This window comes from Setaria viridis, chromosome 2 (genome assembly GCF_005286985.2).
Source record: "Setaria viridis chromosome 2, Setaria_viridis_v4.0, whole genome shotgun sequence".
NCBI lineage: Eukaryota > Viridiplantae > Streptophyta > Magnoliopsida > Poales > Poaceae > Setaria > Setaria viridis.
In genome coordinates this window covers 42415044-42436870 of record NC_048264.2, presented here as the reverse complement: position 1 = coordinate 42436870, position 21827 = coordinate 42415044, and the positions used below count along the sequence as shown (strand labels likewise).

The 21827-nt window shown below is 44.4% G+C and overlaps 3 protein-coding genes and 1 pseudogene across 5 annotated transcripts; 3 read left to right on the top strand and 1 right to left on the bottom strand.

The window, feature by feature from the left end:
* Positions 1 to 3806: 3806 nt before the first annotated feature.
* On the top strand, positions 3807 to 7990 carry LOC117842503 (organic cation/carnitine transporter 7). Of its 3 annotated transcripts, none has more exons than XM_072291591.1 (5): positions 3807 to 4267; positions 5108 to 5208; positions 5370 to 5633; positions 6243 to 6328; positions 6740 to 6877. In XM_072291591.1, exons 1-5 carry the CDS (start codon positions 3990 to 3992, stop codon positions 6770 to 6772), a joined length of 762 nt encoding a protein of 253 aa, XP_072147692.1. In that variant the 5' UTR covers positions 3807 to 3989; the 3' UTR covers positions 6773 to 6877. The 3 variants fall into 3 exon arrangements, with proteins under 3 accessions (XP_072147692.1, XP_072147689.1, XP_072147690.1); XM_072291588.1 differs by lacking the exon at positions 6243 to 6328 and adding an exon at positions 7257 to 7990 and having other exon boundaries at positions 3831 to 4267; positions 6740 to 6942; XM_072291589.1 differs by lacking the exons at positions 3807 to 4267; positions 6243 to 6328 and adding exons at positions 4757 to 4897; positions 7257 to 7990 and having other exon boundaries at positions 5108 to 5633; positions 6740 to 6942.
* Positions 7991 to 9200: 1210 nt separating this feature from the next.
* LOC117844443 (organic cation/carnitine transporter 7-like) lies at positions 9201 to 10044 on the top strand (annotated as a pseudogene).
* A 1124-nt stretch (positions 10045 to 11168) lies between these two features.
* Positions 11169 to 15089, top strand: LOC117845636 (organic cation/carnitine transporter 7). The gene is made up of 5 exons (XM_034726698.2): positions 11169 to 11557; positions 11853 to 12090; positions 12966 to 13455; positions 14006 to 14208; positions 14585 to 15089. Exons 1-5 carry the CDS (start codon positions 11280 to 11282, stop codon positions 14792 to 14794), a joined length of 1419 nt encoding a protein of 472 aa, XP_034582589.1. The 5' UTR covers positions 11169 to 11279; the 3' UTR covers positions 14795 to 15089.
* Positions 15090 to 18429: 3340 nt separating this feature from the next.
* Positions 18430 to 20449, bottom strand: LOC117846167 (GDSL esterase/lipase At5g03600). The gene is made up of 5 exons (XM_034727280.2): positions 20130 to 20449; positions 19763 to 20020; positions 19401 to 19666; positions 19026 to 19287; positions 18430 to 18901 (listed from the first exon to the last, which is right to left on the bottom strand). Exons 1-5 carry the CDS (start codon positions 20176 to 20178, stop codon positions 18687 to 18689), a joined length of 1050 nt encoding a protein of 349 aa, XP_034583171.1. The 5' UTR covers positions 20179 to 20449; the 3' UTR covers positions 18430 to 18686.
* Between the last annotated feature and the right edge of the window lie 1378 nt (positions 20450 to 21827).

Genomic DNA, 21827 nt, shown 5'->3' with positions numbered 1-21827 from the left:
TTGGCTATATAAAGGCTGAATATGTTAACAGCGGGCACCAGGTATTTTAGCAAATGTTTATGAAGCTTGTGTGAAAACCTGGTGCTATACAACTGTAAATGAATTGGCGATGGAGTGCTCTGTTTAATTATCTAAGTTGATTGATGTGCATTCATTTCTGTCTAAAAATGGCACCCCGCCCCTAGAACTACTGTTGGTGATTTTTGGTAGTAGTGTATAGCCTACTAATCAATATATGCTAAATTTGGTTAGTGGAGGTTTAAGCACTGCTTGTTTAGGAGGTAGCCCAATGTTACTACGATGAAAACTCGTACCTACATGGAGGGAACAGGCGGGAAAAGAAAGGAAAATAGAAATTTGGACATGATCATGATGGGTTTTACATACAATCTATAATACCCCGATGTAGTTTTGCTGTAAATTTGGAGCTTTAGATATTTTTTCTTGAAAACTATATGGTTCCTATGCAAAAGATATTGTTTTGAGATCAGAACTGTAACTATTATTTTGCTAAGCATAATCTTTTTGGAGGTTTGAAATCTCAACACATGACATCTTAATTTTATGCAAGTTTTCTTTTTCAAATGAAACTATTGGCTAAAGATTATTTTTTACGACCAAAATTTATATATCAAAATTAAATTTAAGCAAGTAATTGACAAAAGAAAAACAAAGTATAAAACAAAAGCAAATAAAACTGTTTAGCCAATTCACAATAAAAAAAAACTCCGCATGCACTCAACATAGGTGATACTCCATTGGAGATGTAATCATTTCTCGTAGTCTCCAGCTCATAATATCATACTTGTTATATCATACTTGTTATAGTAATAATATAATAGTACCTAGGATTGGATGCCTCTCTACGATCTGCTCGCCTTCCTCTACTCGATGCTCAACGCATATATTAGGATGTATTTGATTGCAGATGTAGTTATTTCTCATATCATCTCTAGCTCATAATAATATACTACCACTTATAGTGCCTAGGATTAGATGTCTCTCCGCGTTCCACTCGCATCTCTACTTTTCGGTACTCAATGCGTGCCCCTAGTTTGACCATATGTTCGCTTCCTCTTTGCTTGCTGCTTTGGGCCTCTTCCTTATTTGTTCATGGGCTTCCTTATGTCTCACTTGATAGTCATTGGGCCTTAATTCACTCGTGAGACAAGCCCTATTATATTTAACCTCAAATGGTTCTACCTCCTAGTTTAATTTGCACTCCACCATATGTTCTTGCTCTCCCATGGTGGTATTTTCACTCAACACCTTTATTTTTCTCTAAAGAAGAGTTCCAAGTTAGACACAATAAAGGCCAAGTCGAGAGCAAAAGGAGAAAACCAAAGGTGTGCAAGCATGGGGAATTCATTTGTGCTCATCAATGACAAAAGTACTCATTAATTATTTGTGGTATGCGGTGCAATCTTGCTCTAGCTAGGCATTACACTATGGTGAATATGGGCAAGTTTGCGGAAAAGCTCTCCCCAAATGAGCTCAAAGTCCTTTATAAGAGCCTGCTAGGAGCGCACATGCCATGTTGCCCTTGCCATGAGGTTTTTCTTTCATAATTTGGGTCTCAACAATTCGCGAGCTTTCTAGATTTGACACGCCGATCCACATGTAAGAGTGCCCCACATGTCAATGTGATATGAGTGTCAAATCTTAAAAGATCAGAATTGAGACCCATGTTTTAATTTGAAATCTCCTTTGCCAGACATATTTTTACGCACATGGAGTTATTGCGAAGGGTCTGTTTGGTAGAGCTCCCAGAGCAACTCTACGTTTGATTCTAAGGAGAGCTCTATCGAATAATATTTTGCAAAGAAGTGATTCTGGGCTAATTATATGAAGTGATTCTCTAAAATGAACTAAGCTATGAGCTGAAAAAAAAACTAGTAGCTTATCTAGATTCGCTTCCCGCATAGAATCACTTCCTCCTTAAAATTTAACATAGAGAATTATATAAAGTCATTTTTAGTCATATAATCACCTCTTTTAGAGAATCACTTCCTACAAAGAACTAGAAGCACGAGTAGTAGCTCTACCAAACAAACCCAAACACACAAAACAAGAAAACACATATAAAGATTATCTCATATGTAGATGGGATAAGACCACAAGAACCACACTAGGTAAAATGTGTATTTTTTAAATATACCGCTAAATTTATAGTCTTTTTAGGCACTAGATTTTTCAGTTCTCTAGTGTTTTGTGAAACATGTTGGTATGTTTGTGACATGTACTCTTATTTTTCCCAAGAACAAATAGATATGTCGGATTGAACTTAATGGTTATTTCTCATGCCACATATCCAACTATCAGAAGAAGAAATTTAAGAGGTGAAGGTATTTGTAGCCCACAAACAGGTGCTAGCTAAGCATACAGTAGGCAATCACACTCCCCTCAATCTGTCATAGACTCCTAGTCTCATTTATATGTCCCCACAATGACATTAGTTCCCTATTTGGATTTTGAACTTTGCAATTTTCAGAGTCCCGTTATGTTTCAATTCATATTTTTGGATGTTCCAAGTAGCCTTGAGATTTCTATCACTCTAAACCGATCAGTTCGATTCCTCAAGTTATTTAGACATCAATTGTCTTGAGGTGAAGATAACCAGGGGGCTTCATTTTTGTGAAAGAACTTTAAAATGCGTTTTTGTCAAAGAACTTCATAACTTATGCTATAAAGTGATTTTTAAAACTAGTTCATCCAACAACAGTAATATTAGGCATTTTCCACAATTTTCAAAGAGCGTTTGTGTGCCCTAAAATTCGGATTTTCTTTCAAAGGTAGTCTATTTTGTTGAAAATTAATTTAAGCTTGTAAATTCTACATATATATTTTTATGAAAAATTCCACAAAAGGCTTCATGAATTTGTAGGTGATTTGAATGCCATTTTATCAAAAGAAAATGAGGATACATGATTCACAGGTTATTGTCATGCAAGTTAGGTTACGGAAGTATATCAAATAAATAAAAAAATTAACGCAATACCAAATAAAGAAGTTAAAAAAATATGACATCATATGAGAAATTTTCTCCCAAAAAATTTGCCTTTTCCGCTCGGCCTTCTACCCCATAGCGGCTCAGGGTGCCTAGCTGCCTGCAATCCCCGGCACACGCATGAGCGGGGTAGGAGGGCGGCGCTGCTGACGAGGCCCTCTGCCACGCCGCCGCGGGTAACCCCTCGCTCCTCGTTCACAGACGGGCCAATGAGGGATAAGCTCAAGATCTCCATGGCCTCCAGGACCCAGCCGGTGCCCAGGAATTTGAGCATGAGCGCCTGGAACCGGCCGAAGCCGAGCCGCGCCAGCACCTCGTTCGTCGCGTACGTTTGCGCCTCGGCGCCGCGGCTCCAGCCTCCCGCCATGCCTGCCGAGTGCCGCCTGTCGGAGCCAGGGAGGCGCCGGTGGGAGTGGGAAGGAGCGGAGCCGGGAGTGAACGGCGATGAACACGGCTGATGAGAACAGCCGAACAGGTAGGCTGATTTGCTTGCCAATCAGCAGCGGTCAGCAATGATGTTAACGACCTATGGGGCCCGACCGGCCCGGCCCAGGGCGGCGCGCGTCGCCATCAGCAGCAGTTTTTTTTTTTTTTTGCTCTCAAAAAAAAAAGCAGCAGTTTTTTTTTGTATTTGTGGACAGCAACATGTGTTTGAATGTTTTTTTCGCACGTCTGAATATTGTATTGTTGTATCCCGTTCTTTAGCGCGTCCAAACATCTAGCGAGACGCTCATATTTTACCAGAAAATTGCTTTAAAGTCACGTAGGACACAACTGAAAATGCAATGGAACATGACAAGTGAAAATGCAATGAAAAACAAGGAGGCAACCACCCAGCCAATAAGGATACTACTCCACGCAGGAAATCACGGGACGGGACTCTGCGGAGTCAACGGCTTCCGTTCTGCTCTGTTCATCGCCCGTCGCCACTCTACTGTGCCCCCGGCCGGCGCCGCGGCGCTCGCGTGCTCGCCCTCCGCCCATGGCTAGCGAAGGCGAAGCGGCGACGCACTACACAACGGACGACGCGCTCACGCGCGTCGGCTTTGGCCGGTTCCAGGCCCTCCTGCTCGCCTACTCCGGTGTGGGCTGGGTCGCGGAGGCGTTCGAGATAATGCTGCTCTCCTTCGTGGGGCCGGCGGTGGAGGCGGAGTGGGGGGTGTCCGGCGCGGAGCAGGGCCTTATCAGCAGCGTCGTCTTCGCCGGGATGCTCATCGGGTCCATCGCCGGAGGCCTCATCGCGGACAGATGCGGCAGGAGGTACCACGAAAATCTGAACCTGCATTGTTTCTCAAGCGTACCAGTCTGCAGGATTTCTCTTCCCTTCCGTTCCTCGTGTAGTTTCCTAATACGCGTCTCTCGTTCCAAGACAATTCATTTCGGGCGGTTTAAGAAATTGGTGCAGGCATGGTTTTCCATTTTCCGTTGCTGTTTGAAACTGTACCAATTCACGCACTGATTTGAGTCCTCCTTATGATGAGCGGGTAGATGACTAAACCCACTGAACCTTTGACTGAACCTCCTAATGAGCAATTTGGAGCCATTCGACAAATTTGTGCAAAATTGTTCCAGTAGTAGGAAAATTTTGTCCCAAATGAGCATATCATTTTGTTGAATTCAATCTACTTGGCAATAGTGAACTTAATAGCTTACATTTATTTGTTATCTGTCTTTCCAAGGATGATGCTACATCTTATGATACAATGCGTGCTACTTCCAGGACTGGTTTCCTTTTCACCGCAGTGGTCACTGGCATATTTGGTTTGCTCAGTGCCTTCTCTCCCAACTTTGCATCCTTGCTCGCCCTTCGCTTTGTTGCTGGTCTAGGATTGGGTGCTGGCCATGTGCTCTCAACTTGGTTCATAGAGTTTGTGCCCGCTGCCAAGAGAGGTACCTGGATGGTTGTTTTCCATTGTTGTTGGACTGTGGGAACAATCTTGGAGGCTCTTCTTGCATGGCTATTTTGCTTTCAATCAATTGCATTTTAATTTCCTCTAAGAAAAGATGCAGGAAAATTAGACATTACTCATGTGCTTGCAGGATTTTACAGTATAGTGAGCATCGTTATCGTTACCTTGGCATCATATGTTCTTAATGCAGGCTGTCATGCCAGGACTTGGATGGAGGTGGTTGCTTGCATTGTCCTCGGCACCATGCTTTGTCCTTCTCATTTTCTTTCCTCCAACACCTGAATCGCCAAGGTATCTTTGCTCAAGAGGTAGAACAATGGATGCTACAGTCATCTTGGAAAGAATAGCAAGAATGAACCGAGGGACTCTCCCTCCTGGAATACTAATTTACACCCCAGAAAAGCATGTTGACAACAATCTTGGTACTTCTGAGACAGCACTTCTGATTGCAGAAGATAATGCTGGAACTGAAGACGACACAAGTTCCAAGACCAGTGGCATTGTTGCATTTCAGGCACTTTGGTCATATGATCTGTTACAATCAACTTTTCTTCTTTGGTTCCTCTATCTTGCTAATTATTTTGCTTATTACGGAGTAATTTTGCTAACTTCTGAACTAAGCAATGGTAAGAGGAGGTGCACATCAGCAAGAACTCATTTGATGCAACCAAATAGTATCAATCTTTACAGAGATGTGCTGCTGACCAGTTTGGCAGGTATAATTATTCTATGAATAAGTTTCTGTGTTCATTCATCTTTTGTTGATTCACCAAGATTGGGTAAACTATATGTTACCAGTCTAGATGAAACTGCTTATTTGCATGCTACTTGTTTCTTGGAAAATGTTCTTACTCGAAAATAAAGTATTGAAGGTTTTTCCCTTGTTTCTAGTAAAAGCATGAGCTCACATATTAGTATTGTCACGATGATGTGTACACGCTGTAGAATTCATTGGTAGAGAACTCACATTCCATCCAACGTTTTTTTCCGGTTATCTTTGGACCCGGGACTAAAGGGCCTTTAGTTTCGGATCAAAAATGAACCACCGACAGCCATCAATGGGGGAGCTTTAGTCCTGGTTGGAAAGACCAACCGGGATTAAAGTCCCCCTTTAGTCCCGGTTGCAACAGCTAGGGGTTGAAAAAAATCTGGCGGGGCATCTTGTCCTGGTTGGAAACACCAACTGATTTGGTGTTTCCAACCGTGGGACAAAAGGCCCTCTCTCTCCACCGGTGGCAGGCGTAGCGCTGCCTTATCTTCTCCTCACGCAGGCCTCTTTCTCTTCTTCTTATCTTCTCTCCTCCTCTCCCTTTAATTTCTTCCAGGCGGAGCTGGCGGCCGGCCTACTAGGGGCGGTGGGTCAAGTGGCGGCCGACACGGGCAGGCGGGCGAGCGGCGGCCGGCGCAAGCGGTATGTGGCCAGTCCTGGGTGTAAAGAGAGGGACCTTTTATCCCGAATAGTTAGTCTCAATTGGTTTTTCGGAATCTATGTCCCTTACCAACTAGAACTAAAGGTGAGTTTTTCACCGGTGATTATTCAGCAAAGGTGGAACATGGTATATATTAATTTTGTAGGAAGAACTTGGTGGTCCAAAACTTCGTGCAGTGATGAGCTTATCGTTTCTGTTTCTGGAGGATGATCGCATTCCACGAGTCCCAAAATAACAACAACAGCAACGTAATTTTATAAAATAATTGACCTCATGTACAGACATTATAGTGTCAAACCACTGAAATGCTTCCATTTCCATAAGAAAAATAAGCAAATATAACTGAGATGTTTCATTTTTTAACAGAAAAACCTTGCTTTACTTGATGACAGAGTTTCCTGGCCTGCTTTTGGCGGCTCTACTAGTGGATAGGATTGGTCGAAAAACATCCATGGGAGGCATGCTTTTTATGTGCGGTGCTTTCCTGGCACCTCTTTCTGTACAGTTGGGAGAAGGGTTAGTAACTACCCTTCTATTCTGTGCCCGGACTTGTATCATGGGGAGCTTTGCTGTTCTGTATGTTTATACGCCTGAGGTCAGTAAAGTACTTGCAATATACTGCTTCATTTGCTTCTCGTAAATAAACATATCAGTTGCCATCCTTGGTGTATCCTTGAAATTTTGACACACCCAACAAGTAGTTCTATGAACAATTATATCTTGTTGGCTGGGTAATATGTGACTCAACATCATAATATAGCTTGCCGAACTTCTGTTCTGCCACCTTAAATTTTAGTACCAAAATATGGATAGTTCACATTATTGCAATGGATCAGCTGTTTTACATGGCTGTCGCAATATAAAATGTAACAAACAACCTCTCCTCCCTTTTGTGTCACTACTCTGCAGCTCTACTCTGCGTCTACTCGGAACACTGGAGTTGGGATCACTTCTTCCCTTGGTCGGATTGGCAGCATAGTTTCACCTCTCGTTACCCTTGGCTTGTTAGAGAGCTGCCATCAGAAAGAAGCTGTGTTTGTGATGGATTTGGTGCTCTTCCTTGCAGGAGCCACCTGCGCCTTCTTCCCTCGAGAGACCAAGGGCTGCCAAATCCAGTGAGATTTTGGACTCCATATGGATGTATGCTCGCAAATTATAGTCCTTACCATTGCAGCACGTTTACTATGAGGTTTACTTTGGTCTATTTGAAATACAAGGTGATTATTGTACAGATATTTCTCAAATATATATAATATAAATTATTCTACCTTTCAGAGGATCACCGAATGTATTGCCTTGGTGCTTTCTCATATTTTACAATAGTGTGGATCCTTGAACTTGTGAGTAGCACAATTAGGTCCAAAATGTATGTAATCCAAATGATTTTGTGATTGGAGATGACATGGCACCTTGACTTAACCTGATCCATCATGTAACCACACGATCATCATCGATGGCTAATCAGCAGCTATCAGCAATGATGCAACAACCAATGGGGCACGCGTCGCCATCGTAGAAATTTTTTGTGTTGTAGATGTGGAAAGCGACATGTGTTGCTATATTCTCTGCGCACCTGAATACTATATTGTTGTATCCCGTTCTTTAGAGTTTGTAAATTTATGGCAAACTGCTCATATTTTTTATGAACGTTGCAACTTCCTTTCTGCCCCGTTCGCCACTCTCCTGTGCTCCCGGCGCTTCGTCCTCCGCTCCGCCTCGGCCCATGGCTAGCCAAGGCGAAGCGGCGACGCAGTACACGACGGACGACGCGCACCCTCCTGCCCGTGTTCCTGGGCACCGGCAGCGTAGCGGAGGCCATGGAAACCATGCTGCTGTCCTTCGTTGACCCGTCGGTGAAGGCCGTGTGTGTGTGTGGGGGGGGGGGGGGGGGGGGGGGGGGGGGGGGGGAGGGTTCCCCCCGCGGCGGAGGGCCTCGTCACCAGCGTCGTCTATCGTCTTCGTCGGGACAGTCGTGGGGGCGTGCGTGGGAGGCCTCGGTTCAGACAGATACGGCAGAAGGTAAGTTCAGAATCTGAATTTTGCGACCGCTACCGTATCTTGTTTTGTTTTCTCATTGATCATAACTGTTCGTTCCCTGTTTCGCAAGTGCAGGTTTGGTGTTCTGATCACTGCACTTGTCACTAGCATTTCTGGTTTCCTCTGCGCCTTCTCACCGAACTACCCAACCTTACTGGTTCTGCGCTTTGTCGTTGGCCTTGGGCTGGGTGCTAGCCATGTGCTCTCTGTCTGGTTCCTGGAGTTCGTTCCTGCTGAAAACAGAGGTTCATGAATGGCTGGCTTTGCTTGTTTTTGGAGCATTGGAACAATATTGGAGGCTCTACTTGCTTGGGTATTTTTGCCTTCTACCACTCCTACACCTTAAGTACTATCTGAGACATGTTTGTTCTAAGTTCATCATATCCAAGTTTGACTTCCTTGTGACGATTCTTTTCTTTGATCCTTTCCAAGTTAAAAAGAATCATGTGATGCACATCCTTTTTGTTTCAGAAATATGCACAGCTTTTTGTAGCGTTCTATTAAAAACGACTGAGAAAATTGAGGTACAAGAAAGCTCTCTGGGTTAGATGAGCCCATCAAGGAGCTTATGAACTATAAGAGAAAAGGGAGACCAGACAAAGAAAACAACAACTGATATCACAAGAGAACAATCTCAAGCTATAGAGTTAAAGACGTTATGATGATTTTATATACGAAAGGTCAAGCAAATTTGAAACGGAGACTCACATTTCAAAATATCAAAATTTTAAAGTGTAAAGGGCATAATAGCAATAATTCCGTATTTTTCTTTTTTCCAGATAACATGTAAAGATTTTATATATTGGCTATCAAATTCATTACATGTGAATTGTATATGATTAATGCAGGCTGTCATGCCAATACTTGGATGGAGATGGTTACTTGCATTGACCTCCTCACCATATTTCATCCTGCTTATCTTCTCTTGCTTAATACCTGAATCACCAAGATACCTTTGCTCAAGAGGTAAAATAAATGAAGCTACACTCGTCTTGGAAAGAATAGCAGGAATAAATAACCAGGCTCTCCCTCCTGGCGTTCTAACCTTCCAACTCAAAAGAGAGATCTGACAACTTAGATGCTTCCGTTACAACACTTCTACTTATGCCGGAAGATGGTCTTGGAACTGATGAAAACATTAGCTCCAAATCCCACAGCACCAATAATGCATTTCAAGCTCTCTGGCCACGCGACCTGACTGTATCAACTCTTCTTCTTTGGCTAGTCAAATTTGCATGTTTCTTTGCCTATTATGGGATAATATTGCTAACTTCCAAAGTAAGCGATGGCAAGCGGATATGCACATCAGTAGGAACACATGTGGTGCAACCAAAGGACTCCAGTCTTTACATAAATGTGCTAGTGACCAGTTTTGCAGGTAACATTGTGCTGTGAAAAAATCGAATCTTTATTCTGAATGTTTTCTTCGGATTTTCAATCTCTGCGGCTCATGCACAGAATCTGAGTTAATGACATTATCACAAGCCTAGATGAGACACGCTGATTTTGCATGTTGTACATAAACAATCTTATTTTCATTTTCGTGGAAAGTGTTTATTGTTTAATTCTATGATCAGAAGTCAATACTAAAACGAGTAACGGGGAGAGAGAAAAATTGAAGGAGACATTTGGATATTGTGTCAACCCTTATCATTCCTACTTCTGCATTTGGAATTCTGAATCACTGTACATTGTACTTTTTTCTGTTTGTTATACCTTATTTTTAGGAGTATTTTAATCTTACAGCTTCTAATAACATTACTTGAAAAAAAATGGTTGTAGGACTCTTGACTGCATGTAATTTTTTTCTTCCATTCAAAAGCTCTGTAATGCTATTCTCAAAAAGAAAATACTGAGGTATTTTGAGAGCTAAAGCCTTGCTTTACTTGATGACAGAGTTTCCTGCTAACCTTTTGGCGGCTCTATTGCTTGACAGAGTTGGTCGGAGAATGTCACTGGGAGGCATGATCTTATTGTACCACTTGCTGTACAGTTGGGAGAAGGTTTAGCAATCACCCTTCTGTTCTGTGCCCGCGCTTGCATAGAGGGGTGTTTCGTGGTTCTGCTAGTTTATTCCCCAGAGGTCATTTTCCAACCACCACCGAAACTGAAGTGGTACCCAATAATTGTAGAATAGCAAACCATTCATTCACCACTGCAAGAATAATTAATTTTAGGATATGTCGTTAAGCCCCTGGTGATATTCCTGTGAGCCCAGAGAAAAAAATGCTAGGAATATATGAATAATGAAGCAGATTTAAGAAAAAAAAATCGTGTTATATGAGTACCATGCAATTTAGAACTAAAATTTTGAAAGATGAATGTATAGGGCAATAGACAACATGATTCTAGAATACAATAGACAACCAGTCATTCCATTCAGTATCATCTTTTTGCAGATCTACCCTACATCATGTCGCAACACAGGAGTGGGCATTGCCAATTGCATTGGCCAGGTTGGGAGCATAGTTGCTCCTCTTGTGACGGTTACATTGGTAGAGAATTGCCATCAGAAAGAAGCCGTGTTTGTGATTGACCTGCTGGTCTTTCTTGGTGGAGTGGCGTGCCGTGCACCCTCTTTCCTCTCGAGACAAAAGGGCTGAGAAATCCAGTAAAAATTTATACTCGGCCATGATGTGTATACTGGAAACAAGCACGAGCACACACGTGTTCAAAATTCACCCGAGGCCTCCACACTAGATATTTTTAACTCATTTTGAGTCCTGTCTTAAAAGAATTGCCTCCCTACACGCCATTGGCTGCATTATTTTGGCGGGTTCCCGCTGCAAGTCACCAAAGCAGGCAGCGCGCTCGCCCGCCTGTCGGTCGTCGCCGTTCACTCTCGCGCGGCTCCTCCCTGCCCCCCGGCGGCGCTCCTCCCTTGCTCTCCCCGGCATGGCGGGAGATGCGAGCGGCGCCGAGACCTACACGACAGACGAGGCGCTGTCGCGGCTCGGCTTCGGCCGGTTCCAGGCGCTCCTGCTCGGGTTCCTGGGCACCGGCTGGGTCGCGGAGGCCATGGAGGTCATGCTGCTGTCCTTCGTGGGGCCGTCCATGAAGGAGGAGTGGGGTGTCTCCGGCGCGGCAGAGGGCCTCATCACCAGCGTCGTCTTCGCCGGGATGCTCCTCGGGGCGTGCGTCGGAGGCCTTGGCTCAGATAGATACGGCAGACGGTATGTTCTGACTTCTTTGCTTCAGTTCTTCAGACTTCAGTTCAGTAGTGCTGCAAAATTCTTTCGAAGTGATAGTGGTTCTAGAAATTGGGAGAAAAGGTATTGAAATTCATGCGATTATTTCATTTTAATCTTGTTTTTGTGATCCATGGACATGTGGGATGTGGCAGAAGAAACAACCAAACAGTTAATGAACTTGTCTATTAAATAGTAGTGGATTCCTTTTTTATAAAAAGAAAAGATTCCTGGTGATAACACGCTCTCGTCTATTTTCTATGTTCTCTTTTCTTTGCAGGGCTGGTTTTCTATTCACTGCAATCGTCAGTGGTGTACCCGGTTTACTGTGCGCATTCTCACCAAACTATGCAACATTGCTGGCTTTGCGCTTCGTCGTTGGCCTTGGCCTGGGTGCCAGCCATGTGCTCCCTACTTGGTTCCTGGAATTCGTTCCGGCTGAAAGCAGAGGTTCCTGGATTGTTGTTTTTACCTGTTTCTGGACCCTTGGAACAATATTAGAGGCTCTACTTGCTTGGGTATTTTGCTTTCCTTCACTTCACTTCAGTTATTGTCAAATTATAAGCTTGCGATCAACTTGCTTATTCTAGTTTCATTGATGTGCAGCCTCCCAGCCATAGATGTCAAAAATGGTTTTCATGTATGTGCATCAGAATGTGTGGCAAGTGACATGCCTTAGTTACATACATAATATGCATATTCTAGAGCAATTCTTCATATACTGTTGCTAGGAAGAACAGTTCAACTTTATCAGTTTATATTTTGGAGCAGTTGTAATGTTCCAAAAGCATAACTACTCAAAATCCTAAATAATCTGAATTGCCAACATTTGAAGCATCACTAAATTAGCCCATTGATTGCCATTTAATCGTTCCAGAACTACTCTCATTGAGCAGGTTCATATTTTGCAGAGATCTGCACAGAACATACTAACATGTAGGAAAATTTATAATACGCTAATGTTTTCTTTACTACTACGAAGCTGGAATTTCTAGCCAGCATAAAAATGTTGAAGGAGAGCACTAGCAACTCGAACATAGGACATTATGACAGTAGGGAGTCATTTGAAAATATGAACTGCATTTTTTGGAAAAAGAAATAAAGTGTGAATAACATTTGAGGAAAAATCCCAACATTTAGTTCCAGTCTACGGATTGACAGACATTAGCCCCATGATTCTTCTTTTTTTTTATTTCTTTCTTTGGCTGTGTGTATCCTGGTAATGCAGATGCTGGGAATATGGTTCAAGGAATTTTTATCACCTCGATGTAAAAACCTTGGATTTAATAAAATTTCCCTTATCGAAAAAAATAGTTCTATCACAGCAACAGCTTCTGGTTCTTATCAGTGTCAGCATTAGTCATATGTCACATGTGCATAATATGTGCTGCAGGCTATCATGCCAATACTTGGATGGAGATGGTTACTTGCATTGTCCTCCACGCCATGTTTCATCCTGCTTATTTTCTCTAGTGTAATACCTGAATCACCAAGATACCTTTGCTCAAGAGGTAAAATAAATGAAGCTATGCTTGTCCTGGAGAGAATAGCAAGAATGAATAACAAGGCTCTCCCTCCTGGCACTGTAACCTCTGAACCAAAAAGGATTGACGATAACTATGATCCGTCTGTTACAACAGTTCTACTGATGACAGAAGACAGACTTGACGATGACACAAGCACCAAATCCAATAGCAAAAGTATATTTAGAGCTTTTTGGTCACGTGATCTGATCAGATCAACTCTTCTCCTTTGGCTGGTCTATTTTGCAAGTTATTTTGCCTATTATGGACTAGTATATCTAATCTCTGAACTAAGCAGTGGTAGGAGTCAACCAAAGGATTCCAGCCTTTACATAAATGTGCTGGTGACCAGTTTTGCAGGTAATGTTGCGCGCTGAACAAAATTTGATGAAAATGATGAATGTTGCCTTCGGATTTTCAGTTGCTGGTGCTAGTTCGAGTTAAGATACGATCACTATCGTGGAAGAATCTTCTGATTTGCATGTTGTACATATTATACCTCTTATTTTCTTGGCAAACCATCGTTGCTCTCATCGTAATTTAGATTTAGTGTTGTGGGAGCCTGATCAATAAATTCATATCCTTGAATCAAATAGCAGATAAAGCAAACAACTAAACTGTTGCACATTTAGGAACTACAAAACATGGTTCTAGACACATTTATTTCCTGTTTTTCTATCTTATTCTGAATAATGTTTGCAACTTGCCAAAGAAAATAAAAAGGATGCGCAATTATTAATTTTATTTAAAATTGTGTTTTATGCAATGCATTATGGACAGGGGGCTGTAGGGCCCTGGAACACGTAAAAAATAAAAATTGTTGTTCTGTTAAAAAGCATTGAAATGCTACTTTTCAAGAAGAGTCCATTGGAGTACTTTAATAGCTAAAGCCTTGCTTTATTTATGGCAGAGTTTCCTGGTCTTCTTTTGGCGGCTCTACTGGTGGACAGGATTGGTCGGAAAGTGACAATGGGAGGCATGATTTTGTTGTGCTGTGCCTTTCTTGCACCTCTTGCCACACAGTTGAGAGAAGATTTATCAATCATCCTTCTCTTCTGTGCTCGCAGTTGTGTTATGGGATGTTTTGCTGTTCTACATGTTTATTCCCCTGAGGTCATTGCCAAACACCACTAACTGCTGTATATTCATATTTTCATATTAGTCTCCATTTGATATGTTCCCCAGAATACATGATATGGTATTGGTACCCACTTACCTTAACTGCAAAACAAATTTTAATATATCTAGTCAGGCCAATGGTGATATGTATTTTGATGCATAATTTTAGATGAGCTCCCATAACCACTAGTGTTATGAGGGACTTTGTCAGAAGTTACATGAATAATTAAGCAGATTTAAGCTAAAAATCGTGTAAGATGAGCATCAGACAATTTAAATCAGTATTATCAGAAAATGCATATATTGTGAAACAATGTAACTATAGAATACGATAGGTTATCTCATCCCATTTTGTGTCAAACTTGTGCAGATCTACCCTACATCTTGTCGCAACACTGGAGTTGGGTTCGCTAGTATCATTGGCCGAATTGGAAGCATTGTTGCTCCTCTCACGACAACTGCATTGCTAGAGAACCACCATCAGAAAGAAGTTGTGCTTGTGATGGATCTGGCACTCTTTCTTGCCGGAGTGGCCTGTACCCTCTTTCCTCTTGAGACCAAGGGCCGTGAAATTCATTGATATTTCAGGCTTAAAGTAATGTATATATCATCCCATCGGCAGCATTGTTACATTTCTTACACTATCAACTTTGTCAGGCTTGGCTTCAAAAAAACTTTGTCAGGATTGTATAGCCCCTGCTCTGGAGACGGACCTGCTGCCTGCATATGTAATTGTGAATGAAAATAGCCAAATCAAAGTTCCAGATTCGTGTTGGAATATGAAGCTGTACTTCCATATGTAGGCTAGTTATATCTGAACAGATTGCTGTAGCTGTATAAAATTTTGTACAGTTTATATTAATTCTATTTTATAATCGTCAGAATTTATGTTTTCTATGGCAAACCTAACTAACAAACTCTTCCATTCCTGGCAACCAAACTGCCAAAAGGCTAGATAGGCCCTTACACTAAATATTACTACCGTCGGAATATTATCGTTGTTGACTTTTCCTTGCAAGGTTTGACCATTTGTCTTATTCAAAAATTTATTCCAAATATACGAAAAGATAAGTCATGCTTAAAAGAACTTTGATGATAAAATAAATCACAAACGAAATAAATGAATGGTCAAACGTCGTGATCAAAAGTCAACAATGGCAATTATTTTGATACGGAGGGAGTACTTTGCCTGGAGGTTTGTGCAATAGTATTGTAAGAGGGGACTATCTATTTATCTGTTGTCACTTTTCGAATCATTGGATTAATCCAATAGTTTGGAATCATCCCTCTAAGATTAAAAAAAAGTGAAATAAAATTGGAAATCTTTATTTGTCTGCTTGAAATATTTTATTTCACTGTATGAATATTTTCTTAATCCTGAATATTGCGAATTTGATATATTGTTGCTAGAAAAATCTTCACCCATGATTTTTAAAGAATATTATTTCTCTACTTGGAACGTTTTGTTTACTGTCAGAACATTTTTTTTCCTTAAGCTAGAATATTGCAAATACAATAGATTTGACAAGAAATATTTCTACAGATAAATATCATTTCTCACATATGAATCTAATAACGCTCACACCTGCTAAATGGGGCTAGACCGCGCAAATGAAAGTCAAATATTCACACTAAATGGGACGACAGATTGGAAAAGCGAGGAAGTGCATTCATAACATTATTTGGCGAATTGGGGTGCAGACGTTGCTTCATATGGCACGACACAAGGATACAACATTTTAGACTTGCAAGGAAACAACCACGTATCTTCAGGAAAGATGGAGTCCAAGTCGACAACAACTCGGGCTAAATGCGGTGCCGTTGCTGATCTGGGCACGGACAATCGGCGTAGAGATCAGGTCACATCGATGCACCGCAAAACCTTGTCTATTGCAAGCGCCGCCGCAAGCATCAAATCGCCAAATCGTTCCTCCCTCCCCTGTGCATTTCGAAGTCGGCACCATCGCATCCAATGGTTAAGCACTCAAGATCCCCGTTCGACGAGGCTGCCCTCTCTCGTCGAGCCAAGGCCAGACCGGCGTGCGTCGCCGCCAAGCCGACAGAACCATCCGCTCTTGCAACTACGTCATCCTGGGCTGTGAAGCGCGCACGCGGGGCACGGCGCCGTCGTCACGTTCCGAGACGCTGCGGGCGGACCTGTCTTACGGACTGGCGGCGGTCATCGCCGAGTACGCGCTCGCGACCGACGTGTCGGACTACATGAGCTCCCGGGCGGTGTGCCGTGAGTGGCGGCGGGGCGCCGTGGACGCCCCTCGACCGCCGCTTCCTCCCGCGCCAGTGGATCATGCTCCAAGAGGCCACGCCGCCGGGCCCCGGCCGCCACCGGCGTCGCTTCCTCAACGTCTCCACCGGCCAGTGCGTCCAGACAGAGCTCCCGGAGCTCGACGGTCACCTCCTGGCCGGCACCACCACGGAGGGCCTCCTCGCCCTGGTCGACGAGTCCACCCACGTGGTCCGCCTGCTGAACCCGATCACGAGGCAGCTCGCCGAGCTCCCCTCGCTAGACACGCCGATGACCGCGGAGATCGCCAGATCAGACTCCAAGAATTGTGGTTTCGACTACCAGTACACGGTCTCAGGCATCGGTCTCGTGGGCGACGACTCCATGGTGGCGCTCTGTCTCCGCAGCCTGCTACTCGTCGCCAAGCCCGGGGACGACTGCTGGAAGGTCTACAACCGCGCGCATTTCCACTCAGCCATGTCATTCGCGGGTCGCTTCTACTGTGTAACCGGCTGGGCCGTCATGGCGCTGGGGGTTACGGCCGTAGCTAACGAGCCGCCACGGCTGGAGGCGGTCGCCGATGTAACATTTAGGGTATGTGGGATGTACATGGACACGGTGCACCTCTTGGAGAGCGACGGGCCGGAAGCTGCTGCATGCTGCTCCGCAGCTGGAGAGCGTGGTCCAAGGACGAGAACGACGACTGGCCTGGATGAGGAAGTACCAGGTCTACCGGGTAGATCACGACGCGCACAAGATTGTGCCCGTCCGTGGCCTCGGCGGTCGCGCCGTGTTCGTCGGCAAGGTACGAGCACTGCCCGTTTCCACCGGCGTGTTCCCGTCGATACGCTCGAACACCGTCTACGGGCGCTACAAGGGAGTTGTCGCGTACAATCTCCATGACAGAAAGATAACTGAGCGTTGGAACAGAAGGGATGATGGAGTGGGCTGGACGCGACCGTACGTGTGGTATTGGTCAGGATCTCTACTGGTATGTCTCTAGCACAAACGGCAAGAAGGTCGAAGAAATCAAAACGGGACAGACCTCATGTGGAGTAACCTGAGCTACGTTTTCAAGACAGATGATTCCAGGGGGGGATAGCAAGATGTTATGGATCGCTGCTTCGCTTACTGAAGTTACAGATTTTACCGCTGGACGATCAACTTCTAGTACCGGTCGGGGAACCGGTATCACTATAGTTCGGTAAATGCAAGGCATTTTAGTACTGGACAGCTCAACCGATACATGCGATAGTTAGATATGCTTTCCTTTTGAAGTAAGTTGTGGAGAACCCTTTAGTACCGGGCCGGGCACTATAGGTACCTTTTAGTGCCGGTCACTAAAGGTACATTTTCATGCTAGGTGATCGAAAATTTGCACTCGGTACTAATTCCACGCGTTAGTACCGAATCAAAAGCCCTCTGGTACGTGGCGTGGATATTAGAGACTAGGAGAGAGCCGTTTATTGGATTATAATAATCTAGTTATTATCTGAAGGCTGCTTGTTTCAGTGTATAGATTCTAAGGAGGTTTTCATAATCTGAGCACTACCAGGATTTGGCAAATTCCTGTCGGTTCTTGTCTTTCCAGACGGTTTCCACGAAACTTGTCAGTTTTAGGCCGTCAGGAATCCGCCCGCTCTCTAGTACCGGAGTAGAAACAAACTGGGCTAACATGGGTATATTTATGTTTAATTTGTAATTAGTCTGCCATTACACAGCCTTCTACTCCCGAATTGTTTCGTTTTTCCTTCCGCGTTTTCCTGCCACTACACAGCCAAGCACTCAAGGTCCCCGTCCGCGAGACTTTTTTCTTTTTCCGTCCGAGACTTGGCCCCTCTCGCGGTGCCAAGGCCAAGCGGGCAGGTGTCGCCGCAAGCCCCTCTCTTGTGAGAAACCGAGAATTGAATGTGTTTGCAATCATCTTCGTTTAGAGAAAAAAAAAGGTTCTTTTTTTTTTTTGCAAATGGAGATCATTGCAGAAGTGAACCAGCACATTTATTTGTTTTATTTATCGCGACCGACAAACGAGATGCTCATTCATGGAAGAAACACACAAAAACCAACGACGTAATCTAGACTGCTAAATATTCCTACCCAAAATTATCTAGCTAGATATGCATGGAATTTCTATATATGCCTACACCAGGAACACACTCAATCTCCAATAAACCTAACCTAACAAAACTCTTCCATGACTGGCAAGACCCTCTACCAAACTGCCAAAAGGCTAGATGTCCAGATACTCTTTGATGGGGCCTTCGAGCTGCTCCATGACGGCCTTCCATCCTGCCTGCGTCGGGTTGGTGTCGTCCCAGTAGAAGTGCTCGTCTGGTTTGTCGCACAGCGTGTACTGCGGGTTGCCGTCGTCGTCAACCTGCCCACAGAATCCGTCCTCGTCGAGGCTCTCGCAGCACGGCATGTGCCTATGGTAGAACAGCTTTTCTGCGATCAAGTAGTTGCAAAGATCACATGCATCAGCGTGAAATCCTACGACCGTTGGTTTCAAGAGACGTACTAGTATATATGCAGATATCTCTGAAAAATAACATATCTACGCAGGCTTTACTTGTTTTGGGAACGATGATGCTTTTGAAGACGGTGTCGAGATCGAGCAGGAGGACCGAGTCGTCATCGCCTAGCTTGTCCGTGAGATGCTTGTTGTGGACGCCCGTGATCGAATCCTTGGCGCACTTGGTGTAGTTGTTCGACCTGCTGTTCCACGGATCGCAGCCCAGCGGGGGCAGCAGGTTCACCAGCACGCTGTCGACGCCCAGGTCCTCGAGCTGCCTCACGCCGTCGATGATCCCGTCCGTCACGTTCCTGATGTACTGGACGATCGATCGAGCAGCAAAGACACAGAAACTTGTCAGGGATATGCATGCGGTGCAAAGGTTGATTGGTAAGGGGCTGACCGGCTGAGGGGTACGGTGTGTGCACTCACCTTGTGCTGGTCGGCCGCCTCGCTGGGGAAGTCCTCGTAGTCCTCGTCGGAGATGGCGACGAGCGCGACAGACTGGTTGAGGTGGCTTTTGTCGATGATCCCGTGCCGGAGCAGCTTCCTGAACACGTCGATCTGCTTATCCAAGTTCCACCCCACGAGCACGCCGCCGCCGGAGTTGGCGAAGTTCATGCCAGACGACAGGTCCACGCCATCCTCCCGCCTGATCCGTTCCGGCGGAGGAGCCTCGTCCTGCCCCAGAATCTTGGCTGCAAAAATACGGCAAAGGTGAGAGATGATCGAACTAGCTAGTATGTGCATCGATCACTAAGATGCAACAACGGCCTGATCGAGCCTACACGTACCGAGGAAATCAGACTGAACCATGCCGTCGGAGAAGCGGCCGGTTGGTTTGTTGTCGTGGCCCGCGTCCGACATGCCGTAGGGCTCGTACCACGCTCGCGTCTCCCACTTCAAATCGCCTTTCTTGACGTTTCCGGTGTCGGCGAAGGAGTTGCCGAACACGAACAGCTTGTACGATGCATTGCTGGAGTCGTAGTCATCGTCGTCGTCGTCGTCACAGTGGCACTTCCGGGACCGGGACCGGGACTCGACACCAGCGGCTGCGCGTGCAAAGCAAAACAACGCCGCACATAAGATTCCAGCAAGAGATCAATGATGAGCAATCAAGCGAAATGATATATACGATCATCGAGCGAGTAGGGTACGCACCATTCAGGAGGAGGAAGGCGAAGCAGGCGGCGGTGAAGAGGGTTTTCATGGTTGCTGCTCTCTGATGAAAGAAGCAATGGAAGCAAAGGGATCCGGAGCTCCAAAGCTGGGTGCAAACGGCGATGGTGGCTGCACATCTATTTATAGAGGAACACGCAGATGGATAGATACCACAGTAAAGAATCTAAACGGCGCGTATCCTAACAAACGACAGCAAACGCCAGACGGTGTTGTTGCTGTGTATCCCAACAAACAACAGCAAACGGTGAGATTGTTGGCGTATCCGCAGAGGCCCGTCGGGCGTGCACACACAGGGGTGGCCGGCGCATGCAGCATCTTTGAGCTAATAAGCAGGAAAGTGATTAGTTAGGATAGTGCGAAGCGAACAGATCAACAGCTAGCTTATATAATTACTCGTAAACAAGATGTAAAATCCAGTATACAGATACAGGTGCGTGGTTTGAATCTGCTGCGATCTCTAGCTGCTACAGCGCGTTCCCAGAAAACAGTGGTGGTGGTGGTGTGTACTCCGCAGCAATATCCCAACAAACAAAAGGTGCTGGCCGGGGGCAGGTCAAACGGGAGTGAGGATTCGGTGGAGATGATGAACATATCTTAACTCAATGGGACCTGCTAATAACGTGTCAACAATCGGATGGGAGCCATCTTCATTTGTCTATATCGGTTGAGTGACTCCCTGAGTTCTTCTTTTTAGCAGAGCTCCCAAAGCTGATTCTTTGCTGAAATCGAGCAGAACCTTTTGCAAACAATTATTTAGAGAAAATTAATTCTCTACTGATTTCATAAAATGATTATCTGAAATGAACTAAGGTTGGGAGTTGAAAAAAGTAGTTTCTCCTAATTCTGTAAAGTGATTCTCCATTCTGATTTTAAGAGTTTATACTAAAGAATCAAATAAAATCACTCTCAGCCACAGAATCACTTCTCTCAAAGAACCAGCTCCCATAGAGAATCAGAATCAAATGGAGCTCTACCAAACATACCCTCATAAAGGAAGAAGATAACCATTTAGCTTCATGACAAACCATTCACCTTCATGATGTAATCCTTCAACTTATTAATAAAGATGTAAATATGGTATAAGCCCACTAATTTATGAGTTTCATAACAAGTCCAGTGGCAAAAGTTTATCATGGAAAAACTTTTGGATCTTTTTGAGCTGACTTGAAAATTTAGCATGTAATGTCTGATGTAGGAGCTTTTCGGACTCCTCGTCGTCGTCACAGTGGCACCGCCGGGGCTCCACACCGCCGACTAAGCGCAGTACAAAACAACGCACGTAAAATCCCAGTAAGAGATTAATGATGAGCACAAGCGAAATGATATGATCGAGCAAAGAGGGAGAGGCTTGCATGCATGCGTACACAGTACACACCATTCAGGAGGAGAAAGGTGAAGCAGGCAGCGGTGGTTGCGGCTGCTATCTGGCAACCAATCGATCGCAGAAGAAATGAAATGAAGCCGGGTTGCATGGGTGTAAACAACGATGGCTCGGGCACATTTTTATACGGAGGAAACAAGATGGATAGTCTCAAATCTGACGGTGTGGCGACAGGTTGTTACTGTACACAACAACACGATTCCAACAGAATGTTGCTTCGGAGTTTTTTTTTTCCTAAAAGGAGTTAACATTCAGCCTCTGCATGATTTTTCTTCTATATACTAAGTTTTTATTAA

Coding starts and splice junctions, on each gene's coding strand:
- LOC117842503 (XM_072291588.1), top strand. CDS start 3,990: ATGGCTAGCGAAGGCGAAGCGGCGACGCACTACACAACGGACGACGCG. Junction 5,634..6,739: donor GCTGCTGACCAGTTTGGCAG/GTATAATTATTC, acceptor ACTTGATGACAG/AGTTTCCTGGCCTGCTTTTG. Junction 6,943..7,256: donor TGTATGTTTATACGCCTGAG/GTCAGTAAAGTA, acceptor ACTACTCTGCAG/CTCTACTCTGCGTCTACTCG.
- LOC117846167 (XM_034727280.2), bottom strand. CDS start 20,178: ATGAAAACCCTCTTCACCGCCGCCTGCTTCGCCTTCCTCCTCCTGAAT. Junction 20,021..20,129: donor CGCCTTCCTCCTCCTGAATG/GTGCGTACCCTA, acceptor TTGCACGCGCAG/CCGCTGGTGTCGAGTCCCGG. Junction 19,288..19,400: donor AGGCGGCCGACCAGCACAAG/GTGAGTGCACAC, acceptor TCGATCGTCCAG/TACATCAGGAACGTGACGGA.
- LOC117845636 (XM_034726698.2), top strand. CDS start 11,280: ATGGCGGGAGATGCGAGCGGCGCCGAGACCTACACGACAGACGAGGCG. Junction 12,091..12,965: donor TAGAGGCTCTACTTGCTTGG/GTATTTTGCTTT, acceptor TATGTGCTGCAG/GCTATCATGCCAATACTTGG. Junction 13,456..14,005: donor GCTGGTGACCAGTTTTGCAG/GTAATGTTGCGC, acceptor TATTTATGGCAG/AGTTTCCTGGTCTTCTTTTG.